The sequence below is a fragment of the Citrus clementina genome, unplaced genomic scaffold, assembly GCF_000493195.1.
Source record: "Citrus clementina cultivar Clemenules unplaced genomic scaffold, Citrus_clementina_v1.0 scaffold_1, whole genome shotgun sequence".
Taxonomy (NCBI): domain Eukaryota; kingdom Viridiplantae; phylum Streptophyta; class Magnoliopsida; order Sapindales; family Rutaceae; genus Citrus; species Citrus x clementina.
In genome coordinates, this window is record NW_006263303.1 from 18334829 (window position 1) to 18354516 (window position 19688).

General features: G+C 38.9%; 1 protein-coding gene across 1 annotated transcript; it reads left to right on the top strand.

The window, feature by feature from the left end:
- Window positions 1-3710: 3710 nt before the first annotated feature.
- LOC112095698 (probable disease resistance protein At5g43740) lies at window positions 3711-4301 on the top strand. The gene has a single exon (XM_024177805.1). It carries the CDS (start codon window positions 3711-3713, stop codon window positions 4299-4301), a length of 591 nt encoding a protein of 196 aa, XP_024033573.1.
- The last annotated feature ends 15387 nt before the right edge of the window (window positions 4302-19688 follow it).

Sequence of the window (19688 nt, forward strand, 5' to 3'; positions counted from 1 at the left end):
TTTGCCTTTCCTTCGACAAAATTATGACAGAGATTAGAGAATTGCACACCATCTAGATCTGGCCTTTAATGCGGGGGCTGTTTTTTGGGCGCGCCTGTGCCCGTGGCCTATTTTTGGCACACGGAGGCCGCCCGCCAAGTCTGGTGCCATTCCGAGTCCCGCGGACGAACTTCGCCCACGCCCCCCACCAAGGCTATAGCCCACCCGTTTTTTGGCCATTTTTCCGCTGAGTCTGGTAATTACGCTGTTGAGCTGATAGCGAAAAAGGAATTCCAATAGTGCCTAATTTATTTCTCGACATAGAAGTTTTGCTAGCGATGGAGGATTTTTTCAATATATTATTATAATTACCAAATAATTTATTTAATATAATTTAAAAAATTAAATAAGAACTATTTAAGTAACTAGTATATTTGATTTAGTAATTATATACTTTATTAAGTTTTAGATTTTATTTTGGTTGGGGATATTTCCACCCTATTATTGTAGCAAATCTACCCACTCCTAAAAAATAGTTACAGTGAGTTCATAATATTTTTTAAAAATACAAATCAATAAAAGTGTTGTACAGTCAATTAATTAAATCTTTCTATTGATTTTCTTCTTAAGTTTCTTTGACCATATTTGATTATAAAGCTTAATGTAAATTTCATTTTACTATTTTACTATCTTGATCTAAAACAACCAAGTTGCCACAATAAACATGACTCATTGTATCTAATAATTAAGGTATTTAATTTTGTGACTTATAATCTAATAATTTTAAATGAAATATAATTATCATTTTCACTATCCTTACATGTAAATAATATAAATTTGAAAGCCCAATAGTTTACATGAGTATTGTGCAATAAAGACTTATGTTACTGTAATTAAAGTTTAATAATCATGCTAAAGTAGTATTAATTGGAAACAAGGAGGTTAGTATAAAATTAGAAAATTATTAAAGTTAAAGTAAATTCTTAGTGGTTTTATCTCATAAGAATAAAATAGTAAAAAAGTTATGCCAAAATTTTTTTGTAATTAAATATAATTAAAAACCTAAGTCATAAAAAAGTAAATTTAAGATAGATTTAATAAATCAATTCTCCAAATTTCTTCTTTACTTAAAAATTTGTTGAAAATAATATGCACTTTTTGTAATTATGTTTGAAAATGAGATGAGTTTACAAAAACTATGATGGAGATACCATCAGTCTTTAATTTTAGGATTAATTAATCCGCCCCCCCCCCCCCCCCAAACCTTTCAAAATTTTCTGTTGTGCTCCAATTGTTTCAGCTTCTTCCACTGCGCACCCAAAATTGTCGGTTTGGTTGTTATCTTTGACATTTTAAGTGTAAAATGTGAAAATTCAATTATAAAAACTAATGAACCCAATACATTTCTTTTTTTTTTTTTTTCCTTTTCACGGTGGAATTAACCTTTTATTTTAATACAAATTTTTATCAAAAGCTTTTACATTACAGTTTATGTATTTACCAAATACCTATCAGCTTTAATTTAATAACTGTAACTTTTATCTCAATAAAATTATTTCATACCTTTTATTTCAATACTTAGCAGAGCGTATATTTAGTATTGTCCTATCTTTTGTTTGGCAAGTATAAGATTGGACTAGATTACAAATGTTTTAGTAGTAGTAGTAGTAGTAGTAATAATAATAATAATAATAATAATAAATAAATAAATAACCATTATTAAGAATATTTAACTATTACATTTTTCACTATTGAAAATAATTATATTTTTTATTAAGAATTTCAATGATATTATTATTTTAATCAATAATTATTAAATTAATTTATTAATAAGAAATGGAAATATTTTTATTGAGTAAATTCAAAAAAGGTTTTTTTTTTTAAATATTTGAGTTATCCTAATTTATATCATGGGGGACAATGGGATAAATTTTTCTCTTAATAATACATGGGTATTCATTGATCACTTGATGCTTTGCATTTTATCAATAAACTAAAAAACAGAACCGCGCTTCACGCGGCTTTGAAAAAAGAATTTAGTATTTTTTTTTCTTACTTTACACTTGATGAAACTGATAAAAAATATGAATTGATTTTTTTTAAGATGAGGCAGCCTTATAAAAAACAAAAAAAGTTATTAGCCAGCAATATAAATAAAAAAGCAACACAAGATAAAGAATAAAATGAGAGAATATATTATAGAGTGATTTTATTTATTCCAATTGTGTGTGTACAAAACAAAAAGATGAGCTCTCCTTTTATAGTTATATAATCACTCCATGAAATTAATGAAAAATTATGGATCATAATTCCTTGTGAGATAGTGGGAGTTATAGGGAAACTAAAAGTTGCTAATGAGAGATAGTGGGGAGACTAAGAAGTATATGTTATGAACATCTACATTTATTTTAATAAATTTATAACACTCTCCCTTAAATGTTCATTACAAAGAATATGCCTCATTAAAACCTTTACATAATTGTTATTATGTAATAACAATCAAAATTAATTATGAGAAGATGAAAAGTTGAATCTAAAAGAAAATTTCTCTATTTATTAGATAATAGAGAATATACAAAGATGAGAAATGGTGATGCCACATCACCTTTTCAAGTCCCAACTATATATATATATATATATATATATATATATATAGATATAGATACACAAAAACATTTTTTCTTTTACAGCTATCCATCAGAATTTTATAAAGTGTATTACTTTTTTACTTCATTAACGCCATTAGAGATTTAGCAAAATATTAACAAAATGACTATTTTCCTACTACTCATAAAACGACTATTTAATTCTAGCTAAATAACAAAAAACAGATTTTATTTTGTAGTTGTTAGACCAATAATACTACAAATTAATTAAATTAGTTATATAAACTCATGAAACCGATTAATTTAAATATATAAGATCACCTAAACAAGTACCTTAATTAATCTGTAGCTCATTTACAACATAAATTAAGAACAATTTCTCATATAATCCATCCTAAGTAACATATTTTCGATAATAATAACAAATCTTAACCAATAATAAATCAGCAAAAGAAACAATTATAAATATTCAAAATATGTACATTGAAAATAACCAAAAAAATAATTATGGGAAACTTTGAACATTACAATGTGTTCCTATCAACAAAAAATTACAACATAAAATAAGTTATGGGGAACTTAGAGTTTGCATTTTGTTCCCATCATTCCAAAATAACAATACATTACAAAAGCATCCAAAATCACAACCAATAAATAATCTTTTTACATTTAATGGAAAAATGATCATTTTAGAATTTTTCTGTAAAATTCTCTAACTATGTTAAAAGAAAATTGAAAGTGTGACACACATTGTAAACTTAAAGTGGAAAGTTGGAAAATAAAAAAAAATTAGGGTATTTTTGATAATATTTGAAACACTAAGTTGTACATGGATGTTTCCCCGAAAGATATTAAACGGAGAATCCTTCAAAATGCATGACTAGATATAATATAATCCAATTAAATGTTCTTATCATGTAACCAAACGAGCTGTAAATATAAGAACACGCAAATTGATTCATATTAGAGTAATTATTTATCCTTTAAAAAACGTGAAGTTCTTTGTTTTGATTTAAAGAATGTCTAAAACAATGTGAATGTGTTAGGAATTACTTACCATTTAGAAGTTTTCACAACAATTAGAACAACAATCTCTGCACAAATCTATCTATATAATACAGGGAAATGGAGTCAGGGACAATCATTGACATCATAAAACTTGTAGGACCTTGTAAGTACCGGAACTATCACAGAAAACTTAAGATAATTTTGGGTACGCTTGAAAGCAAGAAAGTAGATCTGAATTCCCTCAAGGAAGATGTGGAGTCAAGATTGAGTGCAGAGTGTCATTTTGGAAAAACACCAAAGAAAGAAGTTGAAAATTGGTTAAAAAAAGCAGAGAAAATGAGTAGTGAGGTACAAAGTCTAGAAGATAAATCCAATAAATACAGATATGTATCTCGTAGGAAACTTATTGACGAGAAGATCAAGGAACTAATTGATGTTTATGATCAAGGTAGTTTTCCTACTAGTTTGGTAATTGATCCGCCTTCAAATGTTGGGTCAAATGTTGGGCAGCTGATACCAACGCAAGAACTGGTCGGTGAAGCTAATGTCAAAGAAAAAGTTTGGGGACACTTGATGGGTGGCACAATATGCAAGATTGGAATTTGTGGGATGGGCGGGATAGGAAAGACAACGATCGTGAAGCATGTCCACAACGAGCTCTTGAAGGAAACCAAGTTTGATACAGTACTTTGGGTGACTGTATCCTAAGAATTTGATGTCGAGAAAATAGAAGGAGACATTGCATCTGCTTTGAAAGAAAGTCTATTAGCCAGGGATAAAACCATGCGGGCGGCACATTTGTCAATGGTGTTGGAAGAGAGAAAGAGATATGTGTTGGTTTTGGATGATGTGTGTGTTGAAAAGTCTAAGTCAAATTCATGTGGTGGCAACACTCTTTGCACACGGTTTGGACGCGTTTTGAACATGATTTTTTTCTTGATATTTGTTTCATGAATAGTGCCAACATTTTTTCTATAAATAGCTAAGCATTCTTCATTTGTTTAGCATCCAAAAATTGTTAAGCTTATAAGTTTCTAAACTTTTGAGAGAAGTAAGAGAAGTGTGTCTAAGAAATTTATCTTTCCTGTAGAGTGTGAGAGTACTGTGTATATTTGGGTTTCTGAAAGTGAGATTTGTTACTCAAATATTTGTACTCTATTAATTGTTAAATAAACAATTATTCCCTTTTACCTCCATGGATGTAGGTTTAATTACCGAACCACGTAATTCTTGTGTCCTTTATTTTTTAGTAATTTTTTAGCGCGCTTGATTTCGCATTCCGCGCACAACAGTATGGAAGATATTTTCCCTTGATGAGGTTGGAATCCCTGAGCCAACTTTAGACAATGGGTTACAGTTGTGTATGTCTCTCCCCACTGTTGTTTATCTGCAAATTAGAAGAAAAGTATAATCAGTTCAAGCACCAAATGGTCTCTAGCTGGCTTACAGCTGCTACCCAAGATAAAAAAGAAAACAACACATTAGAGGATTAATAATTTATCCAAAAATGGAAAATTGCCCTTCGTCGAAAGATATCCCCCCTAGGCCAGCCTACAAAACAAGTACGTGTCAAAATATATTAGTCTAGATAAATCAAAAGCTAAGTAGAGACCATAAGGAAAAAGGAATAAGGTCATGTTGAACAAAAGTCTGTTATGTCTTGGTTCTAATGATGTGATGTAATTTGCTCACACTTCTTTTGTCATAGAGGTAGAAGAAAAACTGATAAGGGGCAGAGTATTCTGAGTCTTCACTATATGCCATTGCAACAGCTCCATATACTGATAAAGGAAGAATCGACAATTCTCCATCCTTTCCAGTTAAAATTAAAGAATAAGAATAGATAAGGGAAGATAATGTATCGTGAGATAAAGTTTTTTGTTTTATTTTGTTTTTTGTTTTTTTTCCTATGAAACGAGGAAGATAGTGTATTTCTAACTGCATCAAAACGTGCAATTTATACCTGCACATTTAAGGCTGTTCTGTACAATGGCTCAAATTGCCCTGATGGCATTATTTCCAAAGGCAAATTGTAGCCACTGTTCTTATCAAGACCTTTTTCTGTCAGAACAGCTTGGTAACAGCTTGGTTTCCACAATTTAGCCTTGTCCCATCATATGCTCCATCAATCACCTGAAAGTTTTTTGAATGGTTTCATTTGTTTTATCAAGAGAGTACACATACTCCTGTAATTCTAAACACATAAATTATATAAAAAAAAGTATGTGGACTGTTTGTTTTGAACATTCCATGCAGTGTACTAGTGTAGGGTATCCATATAATTAGTTCTTTGCTTCATTCTTAGTCGACATGTCAAGGAAGCTCATGTGAGCCAAATAGTCAGCAAAGCAGAGGATTATAGCAGCAGCAGCTCACAGCTACAAGTTGATGACTTGGCATGCCAGCTAGCACCTGGTGGTTATTTAGTCTCTTGTACTCGTGACTGTTAGTTACAGTTAGTTAATAAGCTGCTGCATGATTAGCATGTGTGATTAGTTAAGCTAAGTTTGTTGATTAGTTACACGAGTATATAAAGTAAAGTATGTACATTTCCTCTGTAATCTTGTTGAAAAGAAATAAAAATAATTCGCAGATTCCTATCATTTTCTCTCAATATTTCTTAGTTTCCAAACAAGATGATTTCTTACTCGACATGACGATACACTTGGTTTGGATTCAATACCAAAATGCAAGATTAGCCTTTTCTTCAACAAAATCTATGAAGAGATTAGAGAATTTGCTTTCTGATATTACAATTCTCTGTAGTTCTCATCTTTGGTTTCTCACTTCATCCAAGAAAGGTCAAAAAGGAATTAGCTAGCCCAGTTACTCCAGCAAATTGAAGTAATTTTGGTGGAATATTTAGTATCTGCTCTCTCTCTGCTCATTGTTTTAATTAATTTATTAACAACATTATATGTGTAATCTCTTTGTCAGAATCATTGATCAAAAAGCCTAAGACATGGAGGCCATTTGGATTAATTCTCTTTAAAGTAGAACTAGAAATCAGCCCAGGTACCTTATACATTATTATTATTATTATTATTATTATTATTTTTCATGTTAGTTTTTAGACTGAACGCAAGTACACATGTACACTAGTATATATATATATATATATATGGAGCCCCCTACGTTACGTTAATCGTAAGTACATCCACACACAGCAACAGTACCCATGGTGGGACCCACTATTATTGCTGTGTGTGGTGTACGTTACGTTAAATGTAACGTAGCATTGGCCTATATATATATATATGACATTCTGTCTTGTACACAATTTAGGTAGCGTTTACATTTTATATTAGAGTGAGAAACTTAGATTGGGAGTATGAAGTGAGAGTAAGAGTATGTTGTTTACTTACACTAGAATAAGGGTATGGAATCAAAATCACAATTCAATTTATGTGTTTACTTTATCTTGAATTTAGAGTAAATGGATTCAAATTATAATCTTACCATTATTTAAAGAATTATAATTTTTAATTACAATATCAATAAAAAAATATATTCAAAAATAAAATATTCATTTTATTATATTTGTAAATTAATAATTATTTTTAATATTCTTAATAGTGTAAATTAATATTTTTTTATTCATTTTAATTTTAATTATGTAAATTAAAAATAATTAATAAAAGCAACACAAATTAAACATTATTATTAATAATATAGTACAACATTTTTCTTGGAATAAACTTTTATTGCTATTAATTATTAATATTAAATAAATATAATAATATTATTTTTAAATAAATATAGTAATATTATTTTTCAAATAAAAATAGTATATAGTTATATTATTAATTCTTTATTAATATAATAATATTATTTTTTAAGAAATTTTAATTGAGGACCAATTTAAATTATTGTTTTTAACTAATAATAATAGTATATTTAAATAAGGTTATTATTATTTTTAATAAATGTAATGTACAAAATAATATTATTGAAATAAATATGATATTATTTATTTTATTTATTAAATATAATTATATTAAATTTAATAAAATAAGGGAAAAGAAGAGGTGGGGTGGATTCACACTCCCACCTCCCCCCATTCCCACTCCCTACTTAAAAAATGGGTGGGGTTGATGGAATGAGATTCTCATTCCTCCTTAAAATAAATGAGTAAATAATGGAGTAGGAGGAATACACACTCCTCACTCCCAAGTAAGTAAATATAGTATTAGTTCAGCCAACCTTCTTTATAAGTTTTATAATTCCTGTTGCACATAAAAGTAATAGCAAGAAAAATTGGTTTATATTAGAATAATTTTTTTCCGGAAAGAAATGAGAAAAGTTGTTTTTATTATTAAAAGAGATATTCACTTCAATTAAAACATTTATCTCATGCTCAGATCTAACTATATAATATAGTTAAATGGAGCCAGGGATAGTCATCGAAATAATAAACTTTGTAGAGGGTCCAATTTGAAATACTGAAACTATCACAGAAAACTTAGGATACTGTTGGAAATTCTTAAAAGCCATAAGGAAAACCTAAATTGTCGTATGAAGATGTCAAGTTAAAATTGAGTGCAGAGTGTAATTCTGGAAAAACACCAAAGAAAAATGTTGAAAAATGGTTCGATTAGATGGTCCCAGTAAATGCAGATATGTATCTGTGCTTGTCGGGGGAAACTTATTGACAAGAAGATCAAGGAACTAATTGAAATTTATGATCAAGATAATTTTGCTACTAGTTTGGCAATTGATCCTTCTTCAAATGTCGGGTCAAATGTTGGGCAGCTGATACTAACGCAAGAACTAGTAGATGAAGCTACCATCAAAGAAAAAGTTTCGGGACACTGGACATGTAATAAATGATTTAGTTGGATTTTAGGTCAACCCAATTAAAACAATAAAATAATAAAAAGGGGGACAAATGTTAGAGGCTGCCTTGTTATGTTTCAACTTTGAAGTGTTCAGCTGCAAGATGGAGGATGTTAGCTGGGTGAGGTGAGTGTTTGATAAATAGGGGAAGGAGATGAGATGAAAATGAAGATGAAGTTCATTTAACTCAAGCTGAATGAGTAGCCAAAATTGATGTTAGAGGTGGAGCTAGCGGTGGTCAGCGATTCTACTCTGACACTCAAGTTAGATTTTAAGTGATAAGTGGCGGCTTCAAGGTCAAATTGACTTTGAAGTTATCAATAACGTAAATATACTCTGAAAAAAAATATCAATGAGAAATTTTTTTGAGTGAGTGGAAGTTAGTTATAGTTAGGAATTAGGAGCAATCCTTGAGCTTATGTGATGTGTGCCTCAGGCGTTTTTTTTTTTATAGTAATTTTAGACACATGGTGCTTAGTTAATGGTTTGGGGGGGGTGTAAAGAAACCATTAGCCACCCTTTTACTTCTAATATTGTGCACGTGGCAACCTCTCTAGTTGATGGTCCTGCTGCTTTTTGGGGCACTACATAAGGAAGCTGACATGGCATTTTCCCATTGCTCAACAAAGGAATCTCCTTTGCCATTGGCATTTTTTGATTTCTCTCATAATGGCGTGCATTATTCATGTTCGGCCTCTAACCATAAAAAATTTGGGTTTTAAGAATGCATGTTTTAACGAAACTACCCTTTATATCAGGGAGCTTATCTCCGAATCCCTATGAGCTACCCTAATGATGCGGTCAAACGAAACAATTTTACTTGGTTGACTCCTCTTGACACATGTCATTGTGTTATTAGTCCATGTTTCCACCTATATTTCCTCCCAAACAATAGAGTATTTATCGTTGTAATAAAAAGGATGCCTGTCTTGCTTCCCCATCTTCTGAACGGCCAACCATTAAATCCTAGCTCCTTTACGATCAAAGCTGACTGGGAATGCTGGACTGCACTGGAGTGGGATGATCCCAACACTAAGAGCCTCCTTACGCCCTTCTATAAAGAAAAGCTATATTTCCTTATTGGATGAGTTCTGAGCAACTCCGATAAGTTCTTCCATACTTCATTTGTTTAAGAATTTCTTTGTTTATTTTTTTAATTTCTACATTTTTTATGTTAAAAAACAAAAAAATAAAAAAAGTACAGCTTCTTGCACTCTTGTTCTTATGATTAACGAAATGTCACCATGCCAAAGCAATTTGCAAAAGTGAGTTCATGGAAGGAACAACAATGCAGAAGCAAATGAAACGAATCGAGGTTTTGATTTCTAAAGTGAAGTTTGCATGTGATTTGCTTTATGTTAAAAAGTCAAAGAATGGCTTACAAATTTCAAAAGACAAAGTTGGTGGGCTTGCCAATTTCAAAAGGCAAGGTTAGCGGCACGGTTTTGTTAAAGTTGCATAGAGGAAAAATGTGATGGTTTTTAGAAGCCAATTGATTTTTTCAAAATTGTTGATTTTGTTGCCCACCAAATTGATTTTTCATTCTAAATTCAATTTGTCAATTTGGCAAGTTGTAGCCAAATTGAAAGTGGTAGGTGAGCTACGGTTCGTATAAATAGAAGGGACATTGTTCATTTGTAATCATCCTAAATTGTTAATCTTATAAGTTTCTAAGCTTTTGAGAGAAGTGAGAGAAGTGTCTGGGAAATTTATCTTTCCAGCAAAGTGTGAGAGTATTGGGTATATTTGGGTTTCTGGAAAATGAGATTCTTTACTCCAATATTTGTACTTTATTAATTGTTAAATAAGCAATTATTCTTTCTTGCCTCCATGGATATAGGTTTAATTATCGAACCACGTTAAATTTTTGTGTCCTTTATTTTTCTATAATTATTTGGTGTGCTTGATTCCGCATTCCGCGCACAACACTTTATAATAATTTGTATAGTACACTAACAAGATAATTGCTTTCTGTTTCTTATTTCTCACGATAAAGTGCATAGTAATTCGTTAATTATCTAGTTATTGTGTAATAATAATACATGTAAGCTTCCTTTATACATTACAAGGAAACATGTATAATCTTTTCAACTACTGGTCACACTCTCTTACTCGCATAAATAAATGGTTTTTATGGCATCCATTTTTTATTTTGCTGTAAATTGTGCCTTATTTGGCAAAACTGGTGGCTTTAAAATGTTAGTTCTTGACGGCATACAAACCATGAAACAGGCCTACGGCAATGGAAATGTTAATTGATTTTTATTCTTTCAATATGTAACTGAGAAGGGGTAGAGTACTCCTCCGAGTGTTCACCACTTCACCTGTGTGTCACAGCAACAGATCCACGTACTGATAGAGGAGGAACCAACAATATATCCAATTAATGAATCAGAATAGTTAAGACGATGTGTTGTTTACTGCATTTATGCAATATGCACCTGCTCCTTTAAGGCTATTCTATTCTGTACATTGGCTCAAAAATTGGCTTGATGGAGGAAGAATGGCTCAAAAATTGACTGTTGAGACTTTTCATTTGTTTAAATAAAAGCCACTGCAATCTTCTGTATGAAGCACTGCTTGAAACTAAAAGTGATATTCAGTTAATGGTGCTGCTGAACATTCATCTGGATGAATCAATGGACTGAGAATTGAATGAATAGAATCAATTAGCAGTCAAGTAGTAACAAACAATATTACCGTAACACAATGAGAAGAGTAGTAATTGTGATGCGAGATTCTGGTTACACTCTGCCTACGACCAGGAAATCTGCTCCACCAACCTCACCTCGATCAGGATCTCTCCTCGTACGCTTTCTTCTCTAGGTGTTCCTGCGTCCACAGAAACAAGTCAGAGCACGCCGGTTGTTTTTCCGGCGTAAACCCTCCGACGCTCAAGTCAGATATGAAGGTCCCGGGAACGCTTGCCACGAATCTTATGGCTTTTCTGTAATCTCCTTTCTTTAGAGTTTTCTTTTCTTAGTTCTAAATAGCAAAAATTCTAACCCTTTTACCTTCGTTGGCTACCTTTTTATAGGCTTCCTCTGAATCCCGGTCTTCCGTAGTCCACGCCCATTATTCTGCCCACCCTCGGATGTGGATGCCCCAACGTCGTCATTGTGGGCGAATGGAGATGGACTTCATGCCTTGATTCTCGGATAGGAACGCACGTCCTGCTAACTGTCGTTGACTGGGTCTCCTCGCCTCGACCCCTAGCAGGAATGGCCTTATGCCTTTAACAGGAGTTCGTCCTCGTGGATGGCATATTCGTGGACGAGCAGAATAGCCCTGCTCCTATTCCCCTGCTACCAGGCTCTTACAGGACACACCTGCTCGCAGGACTCTGCCACCAACTATCTGCTCGTCACTTCTGGTCTCGCCGAAGTATTTCCCTCAAACACCGGTCCCCCAGTTTCTGGTGTTGGGTAATGTAATGGACCAGCAGTAGAAACTCAACGGTTTTTGCTCGCGTGGGATTGGAAAAGGCTGCCAAGAGTCGTGTCGTATTTAATTGCGGATGCGGTGATGTGGCAGAAATCTACCCCTCCATTTGAATTTCAAACCTACGGTTGCAAGATTCTCGGAATATGCGTCATTAAATGCTGGCAGCCCAAGAGTTTGCTTCTCAGTAAGAAAACCCAAAATCTTCAAACACGAACTCGTCATTTTCTCCATTCTTGTCTCTCCGGCGAATGAACCTCGGCATTAAAGCTGTCATCCCTGTCTCTCTCTGACCGAGTCCCTGCTTCAGGTATTTCTTCTATTTTCTCGGTCTTGGTTGGTTGTAGATAATTTCTTTTCTCTTTGCTTTGCTTGGGGTAGTAGTTGGCGGTGGCGTTTTGGTTATTATTTAGGGAATGTCGAAGGGTAAGGAGAAAGTCATCGAGATTGATGACAACGAAATAGGTTTCTTGCCTAATCTGCTCACTGATCCTGCTTTTGACCCCGGGATCCCCTTAGAACCCATTAGGTCTAGTGTCGGGACTAGTGCTAGGAGATTGTCCCCCCAAACAACCTCCACGAGTGGAAGTAATGATGAGGAGAGATCTTCTGGCTCTAAAGGCACCTTGAGTGAGAATGGGGAAAGTGATTCTGATGAGGTGTCTCCATCTGGAACATCACGACCAGAAGAACGGGGTACAGTAGGGGGTAGAGCCTTGTCGCGTGATTATGCCATTGATTACATGTCGTGCACGACCACGTTTGACGAGCTCAATGACCTCCGACTTAGGTATAGTATTCCTGGTGAGATACCTCTTAAGATCCCAGGAAAGAAGGATACACCTAGCCGGCCTCCTAGGGGGTACGTTACCCTGTTTCTGGAGAGTTTTAAGTATGGGCTGAGGTGTCCCTTGCAGCTTTACTTTGCCCGGATACTTAACGGGCTAAATCTGGCTCCTGGTCAGCTGAACCCCAATGGGTGGAGAGTGCTCTCTGGTCTGTTCATATTGTGGGACAGATGTTGCCAAAGCGAGCCCACGGTTGATGAGGTGATGCACCTGTACCAGCTGAAGAGCAGCCCTAAAGATGCCGGCTGGTACTACTTCCAATCTAGTACCAAGAGCAGGAAACCCATAACTGATCTTCCAACTGGTGGTGGTGGGACTTGGAAGAGGAAATTCTTTTTTGCTGGGGGTCCTTGGGGTCAAGTTGCACAAATAGACGGGAAGGATTGTCGCGTCCCACCCCGTTTCACGGTCCCAGGTTGCATGCTCGCTTTAGATGTCTTGTATCCATAATTGTTCTTGCTGTATTGGTTTGTCTCTAACCAAGTGTCTGTTTGTACTGTAGTTTCTTGTGGTGTTCATTTCTCGCTCAAGCCTGGTCAGCTCAAACGGGTCAAGGCTGTACTAGCCAACTCCTGCCCGAGCCGAGAACTGATAACTATTTACAACTTGCTCGAGTCTCGCTTGGTACTACCTGATCATAAGATGGAGGATGCTGTGATTGGGGCTCTGAACAGGAAACGTTCTCGACCTCAAACCACGAAGAGGGACCAGAATAAGGACGCCCCTACTGCAAAGCGGGCCAACATCGTGCAGCAGGTTTCTCCCTTGAAGACTTTACCTCCTGCTCCTGCCAAAGTCGGGGAAACTAGTGGAGCGGCCACTGATCCTGCTTCCTCTTCTCCTCCTGTCGGGCCTCGGTCTCGCTTACCTGACAGCCGAGCAGAACACATGGTCCCCTATCTCAATGAGTTATCTAAACTCGTGAGCAAGAAGGATCTGGAGGACTTTGATGGCTGCACCATGGGCGAGCTGGTGGGGGCCATGCAGTATAGCGCCTTCCACCTCAGCTGCATGACCACCTACTATAAGGCCAAGGTTGGCCGTTACGACCGGAGGATGAAAGAGGACATTCAATCGGCGACGACCAGAGCCGATGCTGCCGAGAAGAAAGCGGGAGACTTGAATCTCGAGAATCTAAAGTTGATAGAGCAGGAATCTCTTGCTCAAGCAAAGGCCATTACTCTCGAGGAAGAGCTGACTAAGGTCAAGGAGGATCTGCAAAGGCAGAAAGCTATGTACGAGGCTCAGCTCGAATCCCTCCGCGATTCCCATCGGGTTCAGGTCGAGAACTTGGAGAAGGAGGCTGACAACCAGTACGACCAGGGACTTCGGCATTCCTATCGCTGCATCATGGCCGTCCTCGGGAAGCAGCATCCTGATCTAAAGATGGACGACCTTGCAGCTGGTGTCGCCCAACATATGGACGAGGAGGCTGCAAAGGAGGATGCCGAAGAGGCGGCGCCAATGGTGATAGAGGAGGAAAACTCTCCTCTCCGTGTAATCCCTGCTGATGCTGGTGAGGCGAGTACCCCCCCAGACGCAACTGGAGATACTCCCCCAGCACCTGAGGTGGACCAGCTGACTGAGGCTGCTCGGCTTGCGGACCCACCGTCTTCTTAAACATGTTTCTTGTATTGTAACGAACAATGTTTGTGAAGATTATCTGCTTTGTTAATTATTAACAAATTAATAGAAATGTTTTTTATTACTCTCTTGTGTTGTAATTACGAGTTATTTTTCCGCTTGAGAGTCTGCTCGTCTTCGTCTGGTCGAGCTGGCTCTAGCTTGGTAGATGGTTTTGCCACATGCCTTGGAAGATTCTTCAATGTTTGGGATTCTGCTCGCCTTTGCGCGGTCGAGCAGATCCTGGCACACTTGGCTTCTGTCTCGCCATAAAACAGGCTTTGAGACTTGATGAGCCATTGCATGCCTTAGAAGATATTTCGATGATTGGGGATTCTGCTCGCCTTCGTGTGGTCGAGCAGATCCTGGCACACTTGGCTTCTGTCTCGCCATAAAACAGGTTTTGAGACTTGATGAGCCTTTGCATGCCTTAGAGGATATTTCGATGATTGGGGATTCTGCTCGCCTTCGCGCGGTCGAGCAGATCCTGGCATGCTTGGCTTCTGTCTCGCCATAAACAGGCTTTGAGACTTGGTGAGCCTTTGCATGCCTTAGAGGATATTTCGATGATTGGGGATTCTGCTCGCCTTCATGCGATCGAGCAGATCCTGGCATGCTTGGCTTCTGTCTCACCATAAAACAGGTTTTGAGACTTTGTCGAGCCTTTGCATGCCTTAGTGACTTCTTTGATGCTTGGGGATTCTGCTCGCCTTCACGCGGCCGAGCAGATCCTGGCATGCTTGGCTTCTGTCTCGCCATAAACAGGCTTTGAGACTTGGTGAGCCTTTGCATGCCTTAGAGGATATTTCGATGATTGGGGATTCTGCTCGCCTTCATGCGGTCGAGCAGATCCTGGCATGCTTGGCTTCTGTCTCGCCATAAAACAGGCTTTGAGACTTTGTCGAGCCTTTGCATGCCTTAGTGACTTCTTCGATGCTTGGGGATTCTGCTCGCCTTCACGCGGCCGAGCAGATCCTGGCATGCTTGGCTTTTGTCTCGCCATAAAACAGGCTTTGAGACTTTGTCGAGCCTTTACATGCCTTAGGTAATTTCTTCAAAGCTTGGGATTCTGCTAGCCTTCTCGCGGCCGAGCAGATCCTGGCATGCTTGGCTTCTGTCTCGCCATAAAACAGGCTTTGAGACTTTGTCGAGCCTTTGCATGCCTTAGTGACTTCTTCGATGCTTGGGGATTCAGCTCGCCTTCACGTGGTCGAGCAGATCCTGGCATGCTTGGCTTCTGTCTCGCCATAAAACAGGCTTTGAGACGTTGTCGAGCCTTTGCATGCCTTAGAAGATTTATCACAGTTTCAAGTGACTGACATTCCTCGACGTTCCATTAATTGCAGGTTTTGATTTTACATGAACTTGCTTTGGACATAAAATAAATAACCGCAAATACGAACAGAAAGAACTTGAAAATATTAACAACTCTTACTGGAAATATTTCCTGAGATCTACTGCGTTCCATGGGCGCTTCACCTCGTGGCCATCCATGCGGACCAACCTGTAGGCTCCTGGTCCAACTAGCTGCCTGACTCTATATGGCCCCCCCCAATTTGGACCGAGCATTCCTTGAGTCGAGTCTTTTGTGTTCTGATTTACTCTCCTTAACACCCAATCTCCAACCTTGAACTGCCATACATTCACGTCCTAGTTATAATACCGAGCAACCCTCTGCCGGTAAATGGCTGATCGCTTGGCTGCTTGATCCCTCTTTTCCGTTAGTAGATCAAGATTCAATACCGAGCATATCTGCATGAGCCTGTAAGCATTTCACTAACTCCTGGTTCTGCTCTTCCTTATGTTTCGACCCGATTCTGATCGTCGTTCCCGGATTCTCTAGTCCCACGCTTACTGTCTCCAGCTCCTCTACAGGTTCTTGTCTGCCCTTCTTGCTTTCCACTTGGGTGTTAAGGGATGTTATCTGCATTGCCTCCTTTGCTGCCGAGGAGTAGCAGCTTCTGGCGATTCTCTGGTCCCCTCGTACCACACCAACTACCCCGTTCACCCGGTACTTGAGAGCCAGATAATGGATGGACAATACCGCTTTGCTCATCCTTAGAAACGGCCGACCTAGGATCATCTGGTAAGGACCTTCTTCATCCACCACCACAAAGTCCAGTATCATTGTCCTTTCCGTCGGGGAGCTCCCAATCGTGATAGGCAGCTCGACCACGCGAAGAGGGACCAGCTTTCCCCCTCCGAACCCCTTTAAGGAGGTATTGGTGTATTCCAACTTCCGGTCTGCTATTCCCATCTCCTCCAAAGTTGACTTAAATAGCACATCAATTGAGCTCCATGTATCAATCAATATCCGGTCAAACTTCTTACTAGAGACCGTAGCCTTGATGACCAAAGCATCCTCGTGGGGGTATAGAATCCATTTCTCGTCTTCATCCGTCCACATGATTGGCACTTGCCTGACCCTTGCTCGTTTGGCTGCTGGGGTGTTGAAGAATACCTCTTTGCTGGTCATGGCGTATCTAGCATAATTCTTCCTCGACCTGTTGGAATCTCCGGCCAATGTCGGGCCCCCAGCTATCACCCTTACTGCAGGCTGCTCGCGCTTCAAGCTCCTGTCACTCTGCTCCCCTTCACTTGTTGAGGCTACCATTGGGAAGGTCCCATCTATAAACTCGTTCAGATAGCGATTTCTCACCAAATCTTCAACCTGGGTCTTGAGATCTTTGCAGTCTGTTGTGGTGTGGCCATGAGTGCCATGGAACTTACAATAGCGTCTCATATCTCTCTTGCCGGGTAGCTTTGTTATTGGGGCAGGGAGGTACAGCAATCCTCGGTCCTTTATGGCCTCGTACACCTCATCCAGGGACATCTTCAATGAAGTATACCGCCCGTAGTCCTGGTTCTGGTCGATCAGGTGTACTGCCCTTTCTCTATTTGCTCCGTTTTGAGTTGGGGGTAGTGGCAGCACTTCTGGTCTGCTCCCTCTACTGCCGTGGGAGTGTTGATGAAGACCACCATATGTCGAATCATGCCTTCTCCAAGGCTCCCTAGCTGGGGAACGAGGAGGCTGCGCCCTGCTGCGCTGATATTGTGGTGGCCTCTGATGAGGCTGGTAAGCTGTTACCCGACCTCCTGCTCCACTACCTGAGGCCTGGTGGTCCCTCCTCCTGATCGGCCCATTCCCTGGTGGTGCCCTCTTCTCTTTCTTTTCTAACCCCTCTAGCTGGTCAGTCTTAATCTGAGCCGTCTTTTCTTCCTCGATCTCTATGTCTCTTTTAGCTTGCTCGTATGCGACCGCATATGACTGAATAACTGGGCTTCTCAAGTTGTACCACAACCTTCCTATCTTCATTCCCTCTTTCAATCCCCTTAGTGCCTGAGGATGGTTGAAGGCTCCCAAATCGAGGACAGCACGATGAAACCTCTTGATGAATTCCCGAAGGGTTTCTTGCTCCTCCTATTTCATGTTTTTCAGCTCCATCATGTCATCTTCTGGTGCCATCGCCCCACTAAACTGCTCTGCGAATTCCTAGCACATCTGCTCGAAGGTTTTAATGCTGCCCCGAGGGAGTTTCCTGTACCACTCTCGTGCACGTCCCTCAAGGGATAGTGGGAACACCCTGCACCTTTGGGATTGAGATAATCCTTGTACCCCAGTTATGTCGTTGAAGCGCTCTATGTGCACCAGCGGATCAGTTCTTCCCGCGTATCTAAGGTCTGGGAGGCGGAAATCCCTTGGAATAATTGCCCTCATGATCTCTGCTGCGAGCGGTGATTCTCCGTCCAGCATTATCCTCCAACCAGGAGCTCTGCTCCTTCTTTGCATGTCGTCAATTATCTGCGCTAGTCTGCGCACTTCCTCCTCCAGCTGCACTGCACGACCAGGGTCACGTGCGGCAACTTGATCCCGCTCTTGCTCTACATCATGCAAGTGTTGCCTCAACTCCGTTTCCTCTGTATTCGCCACCCCGTCGTCCTCGTCAAAAATCTGTCTTGTTGGGGACTGCTCTTCCTCTCTATGAAATTCTCCCCGCAGAGGTATGTTATCTCTCTCACCACCAAATCTCCCGGTGGTTTGACTTCTCCTCGCACTATCAGGACCTGGTGCCACTCCACCACCTCTCACCCTTTCCTCCTGGGTTACCCTGCGTTCGCTCCGCAGCTCATGCAGGATGGTTGTCAGGGTCTCCATCTGCTTTTCCATCCGTTCCATCCGGTCGAACATGGCTTTTTCCCGTGCTTCACTGGCTATCTCCCTCAGCGTCACGGAATCGTTAAGCCTCAAATCACCCCCTTGTGCACTACTTCCTCATGTCTCCATTGCTTTTCACTTGCTTCACTCCTCTTTTTGCTATCAACAGAAGCTTTTTGCTCAGCTCCCCACAGACGGCGCCAAAATGTTGATGCGAGATTCTGGTTACACTCTGCCTACGACCAGGAAATCTGGTTGACCAACCTCACCTCGATCAGGATCTCTCCTCGTACGCTTTCTTCTCCAGGTGTTCATGCGTCCACAGAAACAAGTCAGAGCACGCCGGTTGTTTTTCCGGCGTAAACCCTCCGACGCTCAAGTCAGATATGAAGGTCCCGGGAACGCTTGCCACGAATCTTATGGCTTTTCTGTAATCTTCGTTCTTTAGAGTTTTCTTTTCTTAGTTCTAAATAGCAAAAATTCTAACCCTTTTACCTTCGTTGGCTACCTTTTTATAGGCTTCCTCTGAATCCCGGTCTTCCGTAGTCCACGCCCATTATTCTGCCCACCCTCGGATGTGGATGCCCCAACGTCGTCATTGTGGGCGAATGGAGATGGACTTCATGCCTTGATTCTCGGATAGGAACGCACGTCCTGCTAACTGTCGTTGACTGGGTCTCCTCGCCTCGACCCCTAGCAGGAATGGCCTTATGCCTTTAACAGGAGTTCGTCCTCGTGGATGAGCAGAATAGCCCTGCTCCTGTTCCCCTGCTACCAGGCTCTTACAGGACACACCTGCTCGCAGGACTCTGCCACCAACTATTTGCTCGTCACTTCTGGTCTCGCCGAAGTATTTCCCTCAAACAGTAATTATGAAATCAGAGCAACACCAGCACTATATTAAATCCTTGTTTCAACTCCATAAAACCTAAGACATCAATTCTTTTACAACAAGAATTGACAATTTGTGGATATAGAAAGATATCAACCGAACCACTAGGATGGTCTTAACATTAGAATAAAACATTTAAGCTCAAATCACTATTATTGTCAACCTAATCATTTGTCGCTCGAGTAATTCTATTCTTGTGTCCTAATTTGAGCACAAAAATTGAGATTAATTAAATTAAATTTAAATTTGAAATTATTAAATAATGACACGTCATTTTTTTAAATATAAATGCATTGTAT

What these genes read in the sequence shown, in the direction of transcription:
- LOC112095698 (XM_024177805.1), top strand. Translation starts at nt 3,711, where the DNA reads ATGGAGTCAGGGACAATCATTGACATCATAAAACTTGTAGGACCTTGT.